The 20,187-nt window shown below is 41.0% G+C and overlaps 1 protein-coding gene across 1 annotated transcript in view; it reads right to left on the bottom strand.

Moving 5' to 3' along the window:
- LOC125768433 (uncharacterized) overlaps positions 1-20,187 on the bottom strand; it is a 64,845-nt gene that overhangs the window by 27,907 nt on the left and 16,751 nt on the right. The window contains exon 2 of the mRNA XM_049436064.1: positions 6,891-7,874. Within this exon, the coding sequence (XP_049292021.1) occupies positions 6,891-7,058 (168 nt within the window). The 5' untranslated portion in view covers positions 7,059-7,874. The remainder of the gene's footprint in view (positions 1-6,890; positions 7,875-20,187) is intronic.

Below are 20,187 nucleotides of genomic sequence, written 5' to 3'. Positions count from 1 at the left end.
TTGGGGAAAATTGTCCATCAGGAACATCAACCCACCCAAAATCGCTTCCAAACATGGACAGCAAATGGATTTCCTGCTTGCGGTATACAGTGGTGTCTGGTCGTTGATCTTGAGCCAGTTTTGCTATGTGTTTTTAATAAGCCTCATTAAGGCGCTTCGTAACGTTATTTGACAGCTGGGTTTGACAGCTTTATTCAAGATGTCAATTTGTTTGTTTGTTTTGTGTATAAAAATTACCATAAACTTGATTGTTCCTCTGAGTATGTTTTTGTTGCGTTTGAGAAGTATAGTTAGCATTTAAATTAATTAAATTTTAGTTGAATCTCTTCTGACATTTAACGTAGGGAAAAAGTTTTATAATTTTCAACACTCTCTTTTACAATACGTCACATTCATTTGTACCAAAAAACCAAAGTAAAACACATTAAATCTCATACTCATACAAACCATGAGAACATGTGTATGTGCCGTAACAGTGTAACGATCGTACAAATCAGACTACATAACGCATAACAAAACCGGTTGAGGATAATTTAATCACACACAAAAAAATGGCATTAACAACATGCATCAGCCATAACAGAAAAAAATGCACAAACACATACACATAAAAATATGGAAAGGCAATTTTTGCACCATTGTAAGCAAAATTGCATCGAACTTTTCTTTTTTTCTTCATGTCGTTCGTTTAATCCACCATCAAAAAAGTGCCGTGGCGGGCTTAGCCGAGTTCGATAATAATTGGAGCATGATGCAGTGACTGCAGGACCGACCGATTTACACACGTGATGGACACAGACACACACATTTCGCAAATGCAACGAAGTAGAGGAGTTTTGCAAGCCAAGCAAACGAAGCAACTAAACAACAAAAAAATGCTATTCTCTCGTATGCTCCACGTCATTGCATAATCGCGCGACCATCGCGCGAAAGAGATCGTTTTGTGCGTTAAATTGAAATCGAACTCATTCTGGTGGGAAGATAAAGCAGCTTCCCACTACTACGTTCCTCTAGACCTTCTTCACTTTGTTGTCTTTCTTTCCCCTTTCGATTCGAGACCTTTAGGGAAAACTCTCCCGACGGGTGTTATTATTATTGTACACTTTATGCACGAACCTTCATCCACACGCCCGGGAACCGATACCGATCCGTCGTGCTGATTAATGTATGCTTCCTCCGGACAGGAAGGAGGCCAAAAGAGCGTAGCAAATTACCACCAATTATACTACCATTTTTCCTTTGCTTTTGCTTGCTTGAAACGTTTGCACTTCCCTTATGTTTTCCACACCTACACACATACGATCCAGACGGCAGTGCTGGTGCGCTTGAGATGGATCGGGATGGAACCTGTGCACTGTTCAAGTGTACATTGCATATATTCTTTCGCTCGTATCTTACCCGTCTCCCGTCCCACCCGAACGACCAGCGATAATGTGCGTTCATCGTGAAAAAGGTGCTGAATAATCACGAGCTAGGAATTCACTGAACCACAGACGGATGTACGGCGATGTATGCTGTTCGAATGTCGGTTTAATAACCTATTATTTGAATGCTTAATTTCCTTTTTCGGCTGGAAGGAAACGTGCATTACACTGCGGCCGTTACATTAGCATTAACCGGGCAATTGTGTTTTGTCGATGCATGCCCGGGAGGGGGTTGAAGATGCTTGGAATATTTTCCTGTTCGCGAGGCGTTTAAAATACATAAAAATACCACGGACGAAATGCGCCTTCCCAAGCGACACGATCGATGTAGGCGAAATTCAATGACAGGCTCTCGCACGCTCTGTCCCGATCTGTCAAAACCTAGAAGCAATGTGTGCCTCTCTGGATCTGGTGACGATAGGCAAGGGGGTGGGACGTCGGGAATGTAGTGACGCGATGTTAAAAATGTCTCGCGGAACAACCGATCGGGTGCCGTGAAGAATGGCTGGTGGACGTGATGTGCACTGCACAGTGCGGATGGTAAAACGAACAGGGAACGAAGTTTTATAAATAGCCTCCGCAAAAATCCAACAACCTAGCTTAACTGTTGGTACGCCAGGGCGGTGTGTAAAGTAGGAACGGCAGCAGCATACACAACATGCCAAACGAACCGAACCGAATATACTCACTGCCAGCCAAACACATTTATAAGCCGGGCACGGTTGGAAGGAAAGGGAACAAATATTTTCGTGAACGTGAGTAGGAACATTACCGGGAACATCTTTCGTACGACACACGCCGTGTGTGATGCGTTGTTTGGAGTTGTGTTCATTCGTGTTTTCAAGGTGAGCTGCATCATCAACGCTTACTGGGACTAGAGAGAAAGAGAGAAAGAGAGAAAAAAAGAACAACGAACTAACTGTGAAGACACTTTAGACGTTCCCGAGTTCCGTACCGTGTACACGCTGACAAGATGACGTAAAAATTGCCTACAGATTGACATCCCAGTGTACGCAACGCCTGAAAGTATGCAATCGTATTCAGCGCTCTTAGTTGTTCCACAATCTGCACGAGCGAGAATATCTTTTTTCAAATGTAATTCATGTGCGCTCATACGACACAATCTAGCAGTAGACCGCATCTACTTAGGCACCGGTAGAGCTTTTTCATAAAAAAAAAACTGTTACAAAATTAGCTTACCGTACGCTAGAAATGTAAATAAAGTTTTGATAAACGTGTTTCAGTGGACACCTTTTATATAACGCACATTATCTACTAGTCCCTTCATGGTAGAATGTCCAGTTCAAAGTGAACATTGAACCACCCAGATTAGGAATAATCATCAAAAGAAATTGATTCTCTTTTTACGGAGGGACCAATTCAGGGTTATATACCACGAGCTAATTTCATGAAATTTTCATGAGAAAACATTTTTTTCGGCCATTAAATTGAATTAATAAAAAAAACTGCGCTGAATGAAAGTAATAACATAAAATTACGTTGTACTATTTTCTTTTTAAGTCTGATAGTTTAACTCATAAAAATCCTCTTTCCAAAAATCCTCTCACTTCCACTATACTTCTCCCGTTTGAAATGCGACATTTTGAATTTCTTGCAAGTTTTATCAAAATGCGAACGTATCCGCCCACGCTTGGGGGGATGATTTTTGTATATTATGTGCTTTCGATTTTCCACGAATGCTTCATCTAGTTGCTTTTCCTTCACCCTTCCAGGTAAACCCTTTTCATTTTTGCGGAGGAGTTCTGTTATCTTTTTTCTTGGCCGCGGGTAAATTACTTCATCCAAAAAGCTTCACTTTAGCCAAAAGACTGTATCAAAGGCGCGAGAATTCGACGCGGTTAGGAACCCTTTTTGGCATACTTTCGCCTTTCACATTTTATTTCACTCTGATTAGCACCGCACAACAACGATAAGGAGGTTTTTTTTGTTGAGGTTTTTAAAAGTTCAAGTAGCGCTACATGAAAAATAATTTACAACTCATCAGCATCCGCCCAGAATCGTCAGAAAGACATAGCAATACAAAAAAAAATTACAATATTTCTACAGTTTGATAAACTCTGCTGTGAAACAAAAAGTAGAATAAAGAAATCTTCTTTCACTTCGTCTTTTTTATTTTTAAATCACCAGTAGAAGCCTTACTGGATCCTAATTGGATCTCTAAAAAAGTAGAAGGATTTTATTGAAGAATTTTCATATTTTTATGTTTCAAAAACTGAAACAGCAAGAGGTGAGTGATGTATCCGGTTGCTATCGGCCATTACAGGCGTTGTCGATTTATTATCTTCCACAGTTGTAATTTGCAAATGAAATGAATGTTCCTCTGTCTGAGCGGATACCGTGCTCTATACCGTTTTAAAACCAAAAAGCCCCTCTAACAACCACACCCATTCTTTATAGGTAAGGATGGGCTCGATTGCAAGGACCACTTCAAGGTACCGCTTCATATGCGTGCACTTGCGCCATATCTAACACCGACGGCAGTCTTTCGGCGGTACTGGGCTCTTATCATTGCAAAGCCATCCTCGAGAATTATTGCTTGTCCCACCTACCCATACGAAAGCACATTCTTCACCCGAATATGACTTTACAATGCCATCTCAAATGCCGTTGAGGGTGAAGCATTTGCGTTCGTACACGCCGTACGACAGGATAATACTTTGCTTTCCATTTGCCACACCGATGTCGAAACGTTGCTCGTCTCGAGGGTTTGCTATTATCCTTTCCATTCCCAGTCGATGCGTTGACTCTTGAAGTTGCACAACCTTCATATCGTTTGCAGTAAATCTGACTGTCCCACCAACTACCGCAAAACCGGAAGGATTCTACCTTTTTCATCATCGTCATCGTCATTACCATCATCACCCGACAGTGCAACTCATTTAAGATGCATATTTAATGAGCGCACACCCGAAGAGTGCTTAAGTGGGCGTAAAAGCAAGAGTGCGCACATGAGCAGAGTGCCGCGAACATAAAGTGAACCACCCCAGGCAGCCAGCACGCCCGTAGTTGGAATGGGAGAATGTTCAGGGCGCGTAACGTGAAACATGCAGGTGAGAAATTTACTGCACCAAACAACCGAGAGTTTGCCATCCCTGAACCGCGCCCTGGCTAAGCAGAACAAATGGGAATTAATTTTGTAACAAGGAACAGTAAATATGTTGCATACGTCCTTCGCGCACGTTTCTTGCGCCCCGAAAAGTCCGTGATGTGGATTGCAAACCACGAACGAGTTCACGCCGTGCGTGCTGATAGCGGGAAAAGGAGAGTAAATAAATTTATGAAATCACCACACACCGGGGATCCGCGTACGTTACGTTAGAGACGGTTTTCCACCCGAAACGCGAACGGAACGGTCATGCGTCCATGTGTGTAACGGGTGTAACTCGTGCAGATGAAATATGCAGCACCGTTCGTGAAGGTCACACACGTGCAGCATGAAAGCAAGGGTGAAGTGATCGCCATGCGTTGGGCCGGTTAATTCCGTGGAAGGATGATAGCTGCCTCCAACTACAAGGGACCATATAAATAAGATTGTTGTGTTTCCTTCCAATGGGGAAACGCGCTAGAAAAGCTCCACGTGGAAAGCGTTACATCGCATGTGAGGAATACATAAGAATGTGTGGATCGAAGATTAAATACCAGCATGCGGTGATTCGTTATTTGTTTGCGCCTAATCAGCATGCTCAGAGCGTTTTTCTGTGCGATTTTTTTGTCCCAAAATGAAGACAACATATATTAACGGGTATTTGGAGTTTGGACGATTTCTTGGCGAAAAGAAAAGCATGGTCCAGTGATCAATCTATTACGAAAAGATTTCTACAAGAACGTTGGTAAATACATTTCTATAGCAATTATGAGTTTCACCATATATCTGGATTTTTTATCTCTATTCAACGCAAAGGCTAAGAAACAACATTAGGCTGTATTTAGACGTTACGCTACTATTACTAGACGTTATGCTAGTGTTACTATTTTGACAGATGCCGCACAGTGGGATTATATCGTATGGATGAATGGTCATAATATTGTTAAAATCCAATGAAACGTACCAATTAATACCTCAAATACAGTCAAGTCAAACAATTATTTCCGTTTAAATTATAGTGCAACATCCTTAAAATTAATTTTGTTAAAGCTATTTGTGTATTGTTGCCCCTACACGATGCAGCAGCGCATCATGTAAACATACAGCCTTATAGGACTGACGGGGCTGACAATGATTTCCCGCTTTTACGAGGATGAGCACGCAATCACACACGTTTGCGGGTTTGTGTCTTTTTTACGATTCGATGGTTCATTCAGAATTCTAAGACCTAACATCGAAAAGGAAGAACATAGTCAGGTGCCTCATGCATTATTGATTTTATCATCTCTTCGGTCCCAGTACGGAGGAACACTGTGTACATAAGTAAGACATATGCTTCATTGGACATACATTTCCAGTTGATACGATAAACGACACAGAAATGCACTCAAAGCAATACTTTGATAAGTGAATTTGCTTTCCAAAACTTCACTCAATGTTTCGTACGATATTGACGATATAATTTTCCCATTTTTTTCTAGATTTTTTATATATAAAATAAAGTTTAAGACAGTGTAAGGAATCTATGTCAACGTTGCTCACATCGTAAGACAAAAAAAAATACTATTTTCTTTGCAAAATTGATTGTCGTTACCATGAAGAGTTGTATATTGAGCATACCAACATTCGAGCATACCATTTACTGGCGTAACCAGGATACATTTGGTTTTTTTTATCAATAATTCAATCCAAAACATCAGGAACAGGAATTGAGGAGATTTATATCAAGAATTCACTCAGTATACGGAAGGAGTGGATAGAATGGAGTACGGAAACTTCATTACTGCGACTGCCGAACGATTCTCGTGCGCTTTTCTTCAATTACGTGACAGAGTGCAATCTAACTTGCAGCAGTGCAAACGACTGGTTTGGATAAGGATCTTAATTCAATTTAATTTAACCTCATTTTTAACAGATAAACATCTCGTTTGGAAGAAGAAATTGGGAAAACAAATGTATGATGAAGACGCTTTCCAAACGAATATGATTGTTATATAATAATAAGGTTTTTAATTTTTTTAAAGTTACCCAACACCACAACGCTGGACAGTAAATACAACATTTGAAACGAATGCAAGTATTTCATTTTGACAGTTTGTGTAAAACATCACATTAAATATTGAGGAAACAGAGTTTAATATTTCCCTTAATACAATATGTACTTCTGTACCCTAGCATATTCCATCCCGAAAGCACATTTAGAAGACGTATACGGTTTTGCCCGGTGACAGCATTTCCACAGCATTTTGACAGCATACAGACAGTAAATGACGAAGATGGCGAAAAACCCTTCTGCCAGAAATGATATGGTATGCGTAATGTTTTTGGAGATGTTGAACGAAAGGAAAACGAACACTTACCCGGCTGGTGGACGAGCGGATCGATTTGTTGCCGGCCGAGTTGCTGTGCGAGTGCGATTTCGGTTCCATCTGGGCGGCACACTGCACCGGGGCGCCACTGTTGGTGATGTGATCGGCCGGCAGCGACTCCGGCACCGTCTGCAGAGTGGTTCTCATCGTGGCCGACATGGTCGTAATGGTTTCCGCTTCCTGCCTTGCAACACTGTCACACTAGAGCTGCTCCACGTTCTGTAGCGGATATAACTTCTCTGTCTCCTTTGAAAAAAAAGGAATCTCAACGCACTCTTCTCACGCGGTTGAGTAATTTTCTTCTTCTTTTTGGCACTCGCACGGCCGGTTTTCGTCTTCTTTGCTTATCTGGATTGCTTTGCGCACCTTCTACCACAGAATCACATCACAATCAATCACAATGAGCGAAAAAAAGCCACTCCAGAGACTGCTGGTGGAGTTCTATTTCTTAGATGCACTTTCTCAAAATGCTCACCGTTGCACTAGAGTGCATCTCACAAACACCGACAGACACTCTGCCCTTAATTTTGCCACACGAAGAAGACACACATGCACAAACATAGACACAAACATAGACACACACACGCTTCCTACTGGAATTGCCACAGCAAACACTAATCGACTAGCCGGAGACGGTGGGTTCCAACTGCCGGGAAATGCTTCTCCAATGAATTCCTGGGACCCTTCTGTTGAAATGGTCTCAGTAATGTTGCTGCCTTTGACCGATGGTTACTACTGCTGGGGTGATAGTGGTGGCGGATTTCTGCTTCCTCGATTGCACCAAATATTTTTCCATTCTTACGACGCACACATACACGCAAACGCATGCACACAAACGCACCGTGTGTGCGTAGCTTGGGACCGGTTTGCTTTTCTTCTGGCTTCTGGCTGTCGCCAAAGGAAGGTTTCAAACCGGCAATGCCTTACAAGCTTCAGAAGACACACACACGCACGGTGTACCGGTGTTTACACCATCTATTTAAAAAAAAGAACTTAGGATAATTTCTTGAAGAGTAAATATAATATAAGAAATATGTATAAACAATCTCGCTCATATTGACCAGAAGATGAAACGAAACAGTAGAAAAAATGGAAGCATTCTACCGTTTCGTTCGCTTCCAATCGCTATTAAAATTTCACAAAATGACAGCGCATTAAAAATCCGTATTTAATGTCTAGTTCTTAATGTCCTAGTGTCCGTATTTTAATGTCCCAATATTTAAACCGACCAATAGAAAGTATATCTTCTTCTACACGAAACCATAACACTCCCTAACAACACCTGCCAGCCGTCACGCAAATATCGAGGCACGAGATTTATTGGGTGTTTAATGCCCATGAGACGCAAAAGCTCATCCGCAACTAGATAAGGAGACTCCAAACAACGAGGATGACACACCTTCTCCAGAAAAGAAGGGAAAGGAAGCTTTTTCAATCGATTATTGAACAGAACCCGACATGCAATCGCTTCAAGCCACGATTGGACATAATATTTGGACCTTCTTTTTCTGTTTCAGCTTAACTTTTTCCTTCAAGTCCACATTGAGAATATATCGACGGAAACCGTCTGTTATCCTGTGTACATGTGCTGCTCCCAGTGGGAACTAATGCCGGCTGTCGTCAGGGTTTATTTTGTAGTCGGGGATCGAGCCATAACCTTTGATAGGCCACACCGTACTCGAGTAAACGGCGTATTACGCTTGCGATTGCGAAATAATGTGTTTTTCCGTAGCGAGGTAAGAATTTCAGCAACGAACGTGATATATAATGACCAACGCGCGCCTCCTTGCAATTAATAAGGACTTTCTCAACGATGCTGATGACGCACGACCCTCAACCGGTGGTGATGTCCGTTCCGAATACGGTTCTGTGGAAAAGAAAGCGGAAAAGGAAACGCAATTAGTATCGATAAGGTCAATGGAGAAGACAGAATACAGAATAGAAAAAAAACTGTTGGAGAAAGGTAAAGCTGTTTGGTTCTTCGATGATTCTTTAGGTGACGTAACATTTGCATGACTTTAAAAGTTAAAAAAACAATAACATTTTGAAGGTCTCCAATAGTAATCTGTCATCAGTTTTTGAAGGACGATCCTCTTATTATTAAGATATCTCTGTATCAATATGAAATTTGAATGGCTAGATGTCACAGAATTACTAAGAATCTACAACTATTTTTCACAATTACGATGACCAAGTACTCAACGATACGTACATGGCACCATCAAAATGTGCCACAGCTCAATCCAAACCACGATGAAATATCAGCTGAAATAACATCAAACTTGTAGACCGTTTGATTATCGAACCGAAACTTGATTAGCACTCTTCACCTCCCAGTAACTTCACACATCACAATCCGGGACACGCCATCTCACCCAACGTCACATTAATTAACGCCAGTGATATGTGTCCTGATGGAAGGAGAAGGAGAAGAAGCTACAACCATGAACTTTCACTGCCTGCTCTACACCACACCACGTTGTGGTCGACATTTTGACGCTAATTGACGTGAAAAGCCTGTTGGAAGATTTGGCTTAGGTCGAGTTCTCAGCATCAGCAACGGCTTGAGATCAATATTAGGATAGTTCGATCAAGCGTCGTCTTTCTGACAGCGCTGGTGAGCGCACTAACTCACATCAAAAGCGTTGCCAACACACAAAGGTAACGCTTTTAGTTGGATGTGTATTGCTATACTCATAGGTACGAAAACGGTTTCCTACCCTATGGAAAATGAGAAATGAAAATGGAGTTTTGAAAGCCCACAAAATCGTTCTTGAGTGTGTGCAGTCCATGAATTTCCTTCTCCTGCATACCCACACAGACGTAACGTAACCTAGTAGCATAGGATAAAATATGAAATTAACGGCCAGTTCTCTTTCGGTCCTAAAAATATAACACACTCATGTGGAAGAGACTCGCCGTCACATGTGTACACAAAACGTACACCAAAGGCAATGGAAGCGAAACGGGTCGATGTTTGTAGGAAAAATTAACGCTTCCGAAAGCCTTGATTACTCAAGCGTATCGTCTTCGGCGACCGTCCGACATCGACCTCGGGACACACATTCGTTTGATTTCGCGTGTCGGATTTGGCATATTCTTTACGGCGCATCCTCGTGCGCTCCAAGGCCAACCAGAAACAGAGCAGAGCCAACAAAATACGCGCCATAAAGCGTTATGTTTGTGAGTAATTCACTGCCGGTAAATAATTAACTCAAATTTAACCCCAAAAAAAACGCAATGCTAACGAGACCATCATAACGCGCTGCATCCACCAACGAGTTCAAGGAAATGACTATAACATTTGAGCGTTTCTGATGAAAATTTCATGTGTTCTGATGATTTCCAATCAAGCTGAAGCTGGCGTGTTGCCGAATCGTTCGTGGAAAACGGAAATAAAGTAGGTTAAGCTATTGGTGTTTATAATCGAAACGTTAATAAATTGTTTTAATATTTATGACAAACACTGTACAAGGTTTCTCGCCTGAAAGGATAACGCAGTCAATGTTAATGAGAAAATTATGACAACACAAATTGATAGAAATTCAGGTTCTAGACACAGCACGAAAGCTTTAATAGTTTTGAGTACGTTTATTATCACTATTTGAGGAGTCATGTGGGATTTTATTAAATTTTGCATTACTGCCAACGAAAATGCCCTAATTATTGAGGTTCAGAATGACTTCGACCAGTTTTTTTTTAAACAGATACAGATAAATCATCTGAAAAAAAAATCAGATTCTTTGTGAATACTTCTTCAAAAACAGAGATGTAAATATGAGCACATTTGTCATCCTTGTGCCCATGGTTATCTTCAATATCACATTACATCCCCGTTACGTTATTGCCTATCGGAATTCTAACAGAATTTGATTTGATTAAATTCCATTCCGTTCAGAAAATGCCAGACACTCCGATAAGAACATCGCTTCCTTCTCCCAAACACATTCCAAGGTTTTTTTTGCGCAAAAGGTAAACGAAGAAAGCACATTGAAAATACGCAACCACGATGATGATGACGTTTGTGCTGCCGATAATCGGCTTGTAAGAACGGTGCACATAAAACGTTAAAATACCCGACGCTAAGGTGACCGGTTGGCACTCAGGCAGGTGTGACCATCGGTACCTACGGTCAGCTCCGTAGCGTGGGGTTGGCGGGGTAGGCCACCGCCAAGGGCGCCAGGTCTAGGGGGCGCCCAAATAATAAGCTTTCTTAATACAATCACCAAGCAAATTTGTATTGAAAAAATCCTAAAACATGATCATGTAAAACATCTGTCGTCATACAAATGTATTTTTTGGGGCCCGGTGGTGCATTTGAAAAACGGCGCCCGTCCACACGGCAGGGACCGGGTTCAAATCCCATCCGGACTGTTCCCCCGTTGCATGGACTGACTATCCTGCTACGTGGTAAAATAAGTCTTGATACGGCCAGGCCGTTCTAACCGAGCAAAAAAAAAAAAAAATATTTTTTTTATAAACTTGTTGAACATTGCCTAAACTTGTTAGATTGTTCGCTTTAATTAAAATTAAGTCCAAAATGATGCACACACAGAACTTACGTCCAGTTAATTTCTGCTGCAACAATTTGTGGGAGAACAATTACAGAAAGAACAAAATGATTTGTATGACGACAGTTGTATGTTAATGTTTTACAGGATTTTACAGAACATCTTCATACAGTGCCATACGTTTGTTCTTGTCGTTCGTCGTATGCGATAAATCCCAGAGCAGCGCCTAAACATATATGCTGCAAAATGGGTATTGATGACTTATTAACGCAAAGAAATCAGCGTAGGAAAACACGATTGACAAATGAATCAACCGATACGCCCAAGCTTAATTTAACTTGTGAGGAATACTTTTCTGGAGAAATTAAAAACTTCTTCTACAAAATTAATTATTATCTAGATTCAAAGGACATGCGGAAGTGGTTAGATTGTTTGTTTTGTTTACAGCAATAACCTTAAAACGATGGAATGGAGTGAACTGAAGAAACATGCTACTGAGTACGCTCTGTAGTATTCTAGGGATGATGAAGCGGCAGAACTCATCTCTGAACTGGAAGTATTTAGATCGCAATGCCATATCTGATGAATAATATCGAAAATGCAACACCTAGCGATCTTCTGAAATGTATTCAGAAGTATTCATTAGAATGACTATATGCAAATATTACGACAAGCTTGCGTATTTTTTTAACACTTCCAGTTTCAGTAGCGTCTTGCGAAAAGAACTTCAGTAACTTAAAAATTATTAAAAATTACTTGCGATCACCAATGGGACAGGATCGCCAACCTTGCTCTAATTTCAATTGAAAACAAAATACTGTCGAACATCGATGTAGGTGAAATTGTTACTGAGTTTGCAAATGTAATAGCGCGAAAAATTAAACTGTCAATTTAATATACTCTTATGATAAATAAGAACAGGACTACAGCAACCATTATTTGTTTATAATTAATTATTACGGCATTTAGCAATAGAAACCATTATAATACAAAATAATAAATGCATTCATTATAATACAAAATAAAAAATGCATTCACATGGGAACAGGCAGAATTATTTTGGATTTTTGTCTAAAAGTGGTAAGGGTAGGAGGGCGCTTAATTGAATTTCTGCCAAGGGCGCCAAGTGACCACGCTACGGCTCTGCCTACGGTGTCTTCACTTTGGCTCCAGGTGTTTAGCCGTTGCCACACGGTTGCCATTCTCGCCTTTTGCCAGTTAGATGTTGTGTCAAGCGTAACGCCTTGTAACGCTACCTCTACCCCGGCTACTTGCAGGGCTGTCACAGTGCATATGGGCGAAGCACGGGTGTAACGTTTTCGTATCAAGGCAGATGAGAATGCAGCCGAGTTGAATCGAATCGAGGCCGTTTCATTTCAGTGAACACACACCCTCCAAAACACGCACACACACACACACATGTAACGAGAACTTCACATGTAGGGAAGGGGTTTTTCGGAAGCAAGATTAAATGTGGCTGTTTCTGTCGGTAAGCAAACTGATTGGATTACGATCCCTGAGCTCGGTAACGTGTTCGCATGCACGGTGGAAAGGATTGAAACCCGGAGAGGATTAGTAGCAGGTCTTTATGCCTGGAAACGTTAGATAATCTTCCAACCCTTTTACATATATATTTCTCTCTTTCACTCTCATTCTTATATGGCTCATCAAGGTGACAAAAGTGCATCTAGAGATAGGGAGAAGGTACTGGCATCGTACGGTAATAGCATGAAATTTCTATTAGATAAAATCGAACTACCCGATTCCTCACTTAACTGGCGTTCCCTACCCCTGGACAGGACTGCTTCTAGTGCGATGATCAAATGTCGATCGATTTTCCTGGTGAAAATGAAACGGCCTCGAACGATGGTTAGGCAAACTGTCGTTCGCTCGTTGGATATACGTTCGATTTAGTTCACGGTTCGGTGCCGGTTTGTAAGTGAACGAACGAGGTAAGTCAAAGTTGCCGAAAGTAATTAATAATTCACCAAAAACACGACCGGTAGCAGTCATGGAACGGTGATCGAACGTACACCGTCGGAAAGCCAATCGATTTCCAGCCAAGGGAAACGTAGTAGTACTCAAAGCAAATGAAACAGTATAACAATGATGGGGAGAAGATGAGAAAAAAAACGCCCGCATATCAGAGAAACCGATGGTGATTGATTTATGATTGAAATGGACACCTGAAAACCAACTCTTCGAACAGGGCTTCGCTGTTCGCTTAGTGTAATAAACAGTTTGGATATCTTGGATATCTTGGAGAATAGTGTGAATTGCATAATGTATTAAAACTGGTTCATGATTCATTTAAATGGCTCTTGAAATAATGATAAACGAGCTTTTCTGTTGATATAACAAAACAAACAGTATTTTGGGCAAAACCGTCCCACAAAGTAACTTTAACTTTTTTTAATCGTTTACTTATTTTTTTATATAAATAGCGTTACAAAAAATTAAACAATTCGTAGAATTGCTCGGCATATTTCAAGCATGATTGGTGAGCTGTTCACTCCCTTCTACATAGACTAATTAAGACCTGTCTGCCCTTCGGTTGTAAGACACGACCGGGAGACAAACAGAACGAAAACGTACAAAACTGGCGCACGTGGCACGTCCGTGTACACAACATTGCGTCCAATGAGCTTTGTCCAGGCAGACACAATGTGCTCATAAAACAGCATAAAACGATGTGCAAAAAAAAGCACACGGCAACGACGCCTATTCTCCGTAGTACAGAGGTGGAGTTCTCGAGCCAAAAACACAACCAAAAAAAAAACAATGTCTCTCTTTTCCATTTCAATGTCAGTTGGAAGAGTTTGTGATCAGCGAGTGACAAACAGCTTGATGTGACCCAGACTGCGCGACGGCTTTTTTTTGCTAAGTGACTGGGATTGTAGTCTCTTACTGACAAAATGCCGTAGAAAAAGAGCTGTAGGAGAATGAGTTAAAAGCGAGTGAAAGGAACCGGACAGGCCAGGCTGGAGAATTGGATTTGAAGTTGAAGTTCGAGTTGCACGCATCCACATGTGTGAGACTTTCGACGAATAAACGACGGTCGGGGTTTGAATGTATGGATGAGTCAGCATTCGCAATCTGTCGTGGAGTAACTCAGCCTTTCCTTTTCCATCGCTCTTTCTCTCTAGTTTAAAATTAATATTTTCATGTTTCTAAACATGAAATCAACCCTCTCTTCCACGGGTTTCATAACATACAGAGACTAAGGGAAATTGACAGACGTTCGTCGATCCCGGACGCCACCGTATGACAGCATTTTGATGGATTGATGTCTGCACAACTTCCTCTCGAAATACTCCAACCAACTCGTTGGTCGAACACAGGTGGAGTTTGCGATTAGTTCAGTGAACTTTTTTTGCTAAACTAAATGCTTCGTCCATCGACCTCTCCAAAAGGAGTTCCGGAACGACAGAAGGGGTGAGTGTTTGCTACGGTTTAAACTTCGCAAAGTGTTCTGAATCGAGATATTCTACCATCCCTTTTTCCACCATCTCTGCAAAAGTGATTCTTCCGTTTATTCTACAAAACTAGCACAAACAAAAACAACACACAACCAATAGTTGCGAGCCAGGAAGGAAGGAATGGATTATGCTTCTTTCGTGTTCGAACAGCAATTGAATTGGAAATGAGAATAACAAAGCGTTAAAGAATAGAACGAGTGCACGGTAGATTACGATACGCCAGCTTCCGTTTTTATCTGCAATGACGTACGAGAATGCGCCATTACGCTTCAAGACGCCCTCATGGCGTCGGAAGAAAATAAACATGACCCGGAAGAATTTCCTCTTTGGGCAGAAGAAAAACGAAACTACTCACTTTATGCTTCACTATGAATACCTCGGGAACGAATATGACAGTGCGCAACAGCAAAAATTGTGACATTAGCGTTAAGAGTTGACACGATATGGAACCGGTTCGATGTGTGCTAATTTCGTCAAGGACACACGAACGTTTGCTTTACCGGAAGAAATTGCTTTAACAATTAACTCTCTAGCACTACATACAATCACCCTTTCTGGCGTTTAGTGTAAAGAAACATAAAAACAAAACCAACACGTTGAATATTGCGCTCGATCGAGGAAAATTTTAATTAGTGAAATTTTCCCCCAACTCCCCCCTATCGTACGTGGTGTATTGCTAAAGAATTTATGGGTCACAATGGCCTCCTTTAGTAGCCAATTGGCCATGAGCTGCCAAGCCAGCTAGAACGAACACGACCCACTCTAGTGCGACAGGCAGCAGCAGTGCGGCATTCCATCGGTTTTTTTTCTTCTAGCCAAGAAAACCGCACCACTAAACAGAGGTAGCTAAGTCACGACGATCATACCGCCACCACCGAATAAAAAAAAAGCCTAAACAACACGGAGAGGTTTGACTATTGCAAATAAAACGCACGTTCTGGGTGGCACAACAGATAAGCCTGTGGTAAAACAAACTACGCTGATAGGGGTCAAGTATGGCAAGTATATGTTTTTTTTTGCAAGCATTCATTTACTTTGGACAACTATAGTTAGGTTAGAAATAATATTGAGGCCAGTATTTGAAAGGGAATGTTTTTTGTTTATCACAAACAAAGCCCGTATTAGCTTACATTGTCTTGCGATAATATTCTTTTTAACATTCATGACATAAAACTGAAAATGAAATTGACCGAAAGCTTTAGTCACTGGTAGATACACTAGCAGTTTTAACCAGCCAATCGGAGACTTACAAAATAGTACAGAAGGTAAGTGAAGTGCCTACCGCATCGCACGTCAGGAGATCGAATCTGGTTTTTGTGGAATAACTCGAAGCAACTAAACTCGTTTTTCAATCGAATTATTGGCATATGGCGTATTTTATGTGTCTTATTATGCGTTTTTAATCACAGTTTCAGTATCGTATTGTGGCAACCCGTTAATCCTTACATTGCAACTTCCGAAAATTACCACCATATGAAGCATCCAAACCACAACACAAACATTTCTCATTTTACCGTTTATTTTCGAACTGACTCCTCAACAAAATCCAAAACACGGCAAGAATCGACGCTAGGAATGCCTGCTTTGAATTTTCGCCGCACTAAAATAGGGTCGCTCGATCGGTAGCAGATGGAAGTAATGTTTTTATTTTGCTAAATTTAAACCGCATTCGCATAGTAGCACTTCTAGCTGCTACCGTTGACTATAAAATGGGCGAGGCATGTTAACGATTACGAAAGGTAATTTGCAAAACCCGCAACCTATTCCTGACGAAATGGCTTTTTGTTGCTCTTGAAGTTTACTTTGCTGGATAAAGTTCTAACTCTTTGCGTAACGTTTACTGGGTAGTCAAGAATTGAGTGGTTCAAAATGGTGAGACGATACGCCTTGTTTCTCACTCGGAATTAGAAAGAGCAGTATACTTGGAAGCGAAATATGTAGAATATTAAACTTTATTAAGAGGGTATATATAAAAAATTAAGTAAACAAATGTGATAGGTATGTTAAAGATTAATCATATCCACAATAATAGCAAACCAGCAATGATCCCAATTTCTCGAGCTCTATAGATACTATCAATAAATTAAACAATTTCTACCACAAGAAACTTCAACGGGACCACCCATTCACCTGCTCTATAACCATTTATTATCTGCAAAATTTACTCGCAAAAACAAAAACCCTCCACCAACATCCTCATGAACCTCTATTGAGTCATTCCGATGAAGAAGCGGCACATAAAAATGGAATATAAAGATCTTGAAACAACACCTTCTCAAAAGTTCCACAACGGAATATCTCGAGCGAAGCTGAGGTGGCGACCCTGCACCATACAGCCCAACATCATTGCTTGACCGATCCATCTTCCGGTGTGTGTGTGTGTGTACGATGAAAAATGGAACTGGTGCATGTTAACAAACAAAGAGTAGCGCAAAAAAAGCACAACTCTCCACTTTTTACTTTACCGTACTTGACCCACGACGTGCACACAGAGCGTTCGTCTGCGAAAGCTTATCCGTTCGGGGAGTTTTTTCCATCCCTGTTTGCTGTATGTGTTTTTGGTTTTTGCGACTTCATCTATTCACCTCGGGTTTGGAACGGATGAGCAACAAAATGGAACGGAAGTGAGCACCGTTAGCGAATAAAGGCGGAAGACACGTTTCTGATAGAGCATCGGGAGGGCTAACCGAGAAGGGCACAATGAGTAGGAGGTGGACAAGGTCAACATTTGGCAATATCACCGGCTCATCAAGTGCTCCCGGGGTGTTCCGATCCGGAGTGGAAACTTCGGCAGAATGGAAGTTATTATCTTTTTTTCGCAAGATAGTAACCAGATAATTCACATAAAAGAAAGAAAACAAAATGATTCAGCTTCCAGCTTAGGTCACGTTTTTCGCTTTCCAAGAATACATAAACTCATCTCGGCCACCTTCGCAATACACCGTTCGGTACAACGTGGCCGGCGCTAACTTCCCCTTACAGCTCCCAGACCACTTTTAGATCACGTCCATATTTGGGGTGCTTTCGAGCGCGAGTCCCACGCGAATTGCGCTGTTCGCCCGGGACGTAGACACGCCTTTCGCCGTTCAATACTTCTTCACATAAATAGTAGAATAAAAAAAAGCATCTCCAAGTAGTGGATATTTTCTAGGACGACCTGTTACTGTGGCCTCCCTGTGGCGGACATCAATCGCTTCCACCTTATTCTACGAACCAAATATGTGCTCCAATGTTGAAGATATTACGAATTTGGCTTTAAACTTCAAGTGCCAACTTTCGGTTCGAATTATGTCAGTGTCTATTAATGCTCTCCCATACCGAGCTTCCCACGAGAAGGTCATTTCCGTATAATATTGAGGGGTACTATGTCTTTGAGTAATGGAGTACATTTTGGAGACTGTAAACAATAAAAAATAACGTCTTGCTAAAGTTAAAATGCATGGCTATTTGTTTAACTCGAATGGAAAAAGTAGTTCAAATTAGTATATTCAAATTTAGGAGTAAATCAGCTACTCAGACCTCAGAATTGGTGTAATTACATAAAAAAAAAAACCCTTAACCATCGTATAAATAGGGTGGACGAATACTCGGTTAGCAAAGGCAAGAATGGTAAACTAGCTTCGATCGATGTTTGATTGCACAGGCAGAATAAATAATTCTTGTCGACGTCATGTGTATTAAGACCAGGTCAAGTACCTTCGCCAATGACGGGAAAATAGAAAAAAATAATAAGACAAATCAACAAGCGAACCTAAACTCGAAATCAAACTTTGGTGCCGGTTTCATCGATTTTCACACAAACAAAATAAAGAAGAAAAAAAGGTCAAAAAAGGTTAAAAGAACTGAACTTTATGATTATTGCACCGAAATAATGAGCAACCGAAACAACGACCTACATCGAAACCGAAAGGATTTTGATGAAGGTTGGCTAGAAAGAAAGTTTATAAATAACGCTAATGGTTGCTACATCCAGGATGGAATTATGATATCCTGGGAGAACGAAACCGCAAGAAAATTATGCTCGAAAATTCAATCATTATTTAGCATTCAAAATTTGACCCTTTTTGGGGGGGGGACGGATAGTACTAATTGAAATTAGCTGCATTAAATTATGTAGCGGCCAAGGGACAAGAGAGTAATTCAATTTTTTTCCAATAAAACATGCGAATAGATGCCGTGTTTGATGTTTAGATGTTGATAAGATGTACGTAAGATTGGAAAACACAAACGAAATACATAAAATATATGAAGCTATTAAACAGCTTCGTTAACAAATTTTAAATTTAATTCCACGAATCAAAATAAATAAAAAAACAAAGTGGCGTTACATCCTTAAGAGAGATGATCTTGAACTGACATTTCTGCAGGATAGTTAAGTTCTGCGTACAGAGGCTGTATTGAGCCGTCCGTAATCGACCAAACAGGAAACCGATAAAACGTCCACAATGTTCAAGAGTCTGTCAATTTTCTACTTCCATCTCTCTTTATCCGCTTCCGGTACGCGCTAAAAGGGGGGGGGAAAAACTAACCTAAAAAAAATCATTTCTTTTCTTTTTTGATCGATTTTTCCTCACCGTTCGACCTAATAAATAGCGCCATCAACACCAATGTTTATCAATTTACACAACCACTTATCTTGACGGTGCTGTATCACGAGCCGGCGATGGTTTAAGGAAACAGCGACCCGAATGGTATATTTCTATTTGTATGTTTTACTTTACAGCCTGAGTTCCGCCAGAAAGACGTTGACTAGTTTGGTTTTGTTTTCTTATTTCTTTCTACGTGTTACGAATTTTTAATCATTCGTAACCGTGCCCCGGAGTGCTGTGCAGACACATAACCACAGAAGAGGCGAAAGAAACTTTTACCTGGTTAGAGAAAAGTCGTCGATGATTGCATTGGAATCATGCTATCAATTAGTGAGTTGTTTCCTTTCGCCCTCCCTTAGCGGAACAGCAATGTCACCGGAAGGGACGGAAAATTGTTTAAAAAATATATAACTGGAAAAACTAGATTGATGGAATTAACCACCACACGGCTGGATGGCAAGATGGCGCCTTAAGTGTGTGAAGTGCTTTCGACTTTTTTGTATGTGTTTCTCCGTTGCTTCCCAGCGTTCCCCCAACTCACGCGGTGTGCTGCACGACCCCACTTAACGTCGTATGTTTTGAGGCATTACTGCCACACACCGGTTGCGAGGAAAAACTTGCTTCCTTCATCTCTTTCTATGTGTAAACGATTTTCACAGCGCCTTTGATGTTTTACAGATGATGTAGATGGAACTTCAACGATGGAACT

Source organism: Anopheles funestus, chromosome 3RL (genome assembly GCF_943734845.2).
Source record: "Anopheles funestus chromosome 3RL, idAnoFuneDA-416_04, whole genome shotgun sequence".
NCBI lineage: Eukaryota > Metazoa > Arthropoda > Insecta > Diptera > Culicidae > Anopheles > Anopheles funestus.
Note: the sequence above shows the minus strand (reverse complement) of the source record. Positions and strands in the feature narration are given on the sequence as shown.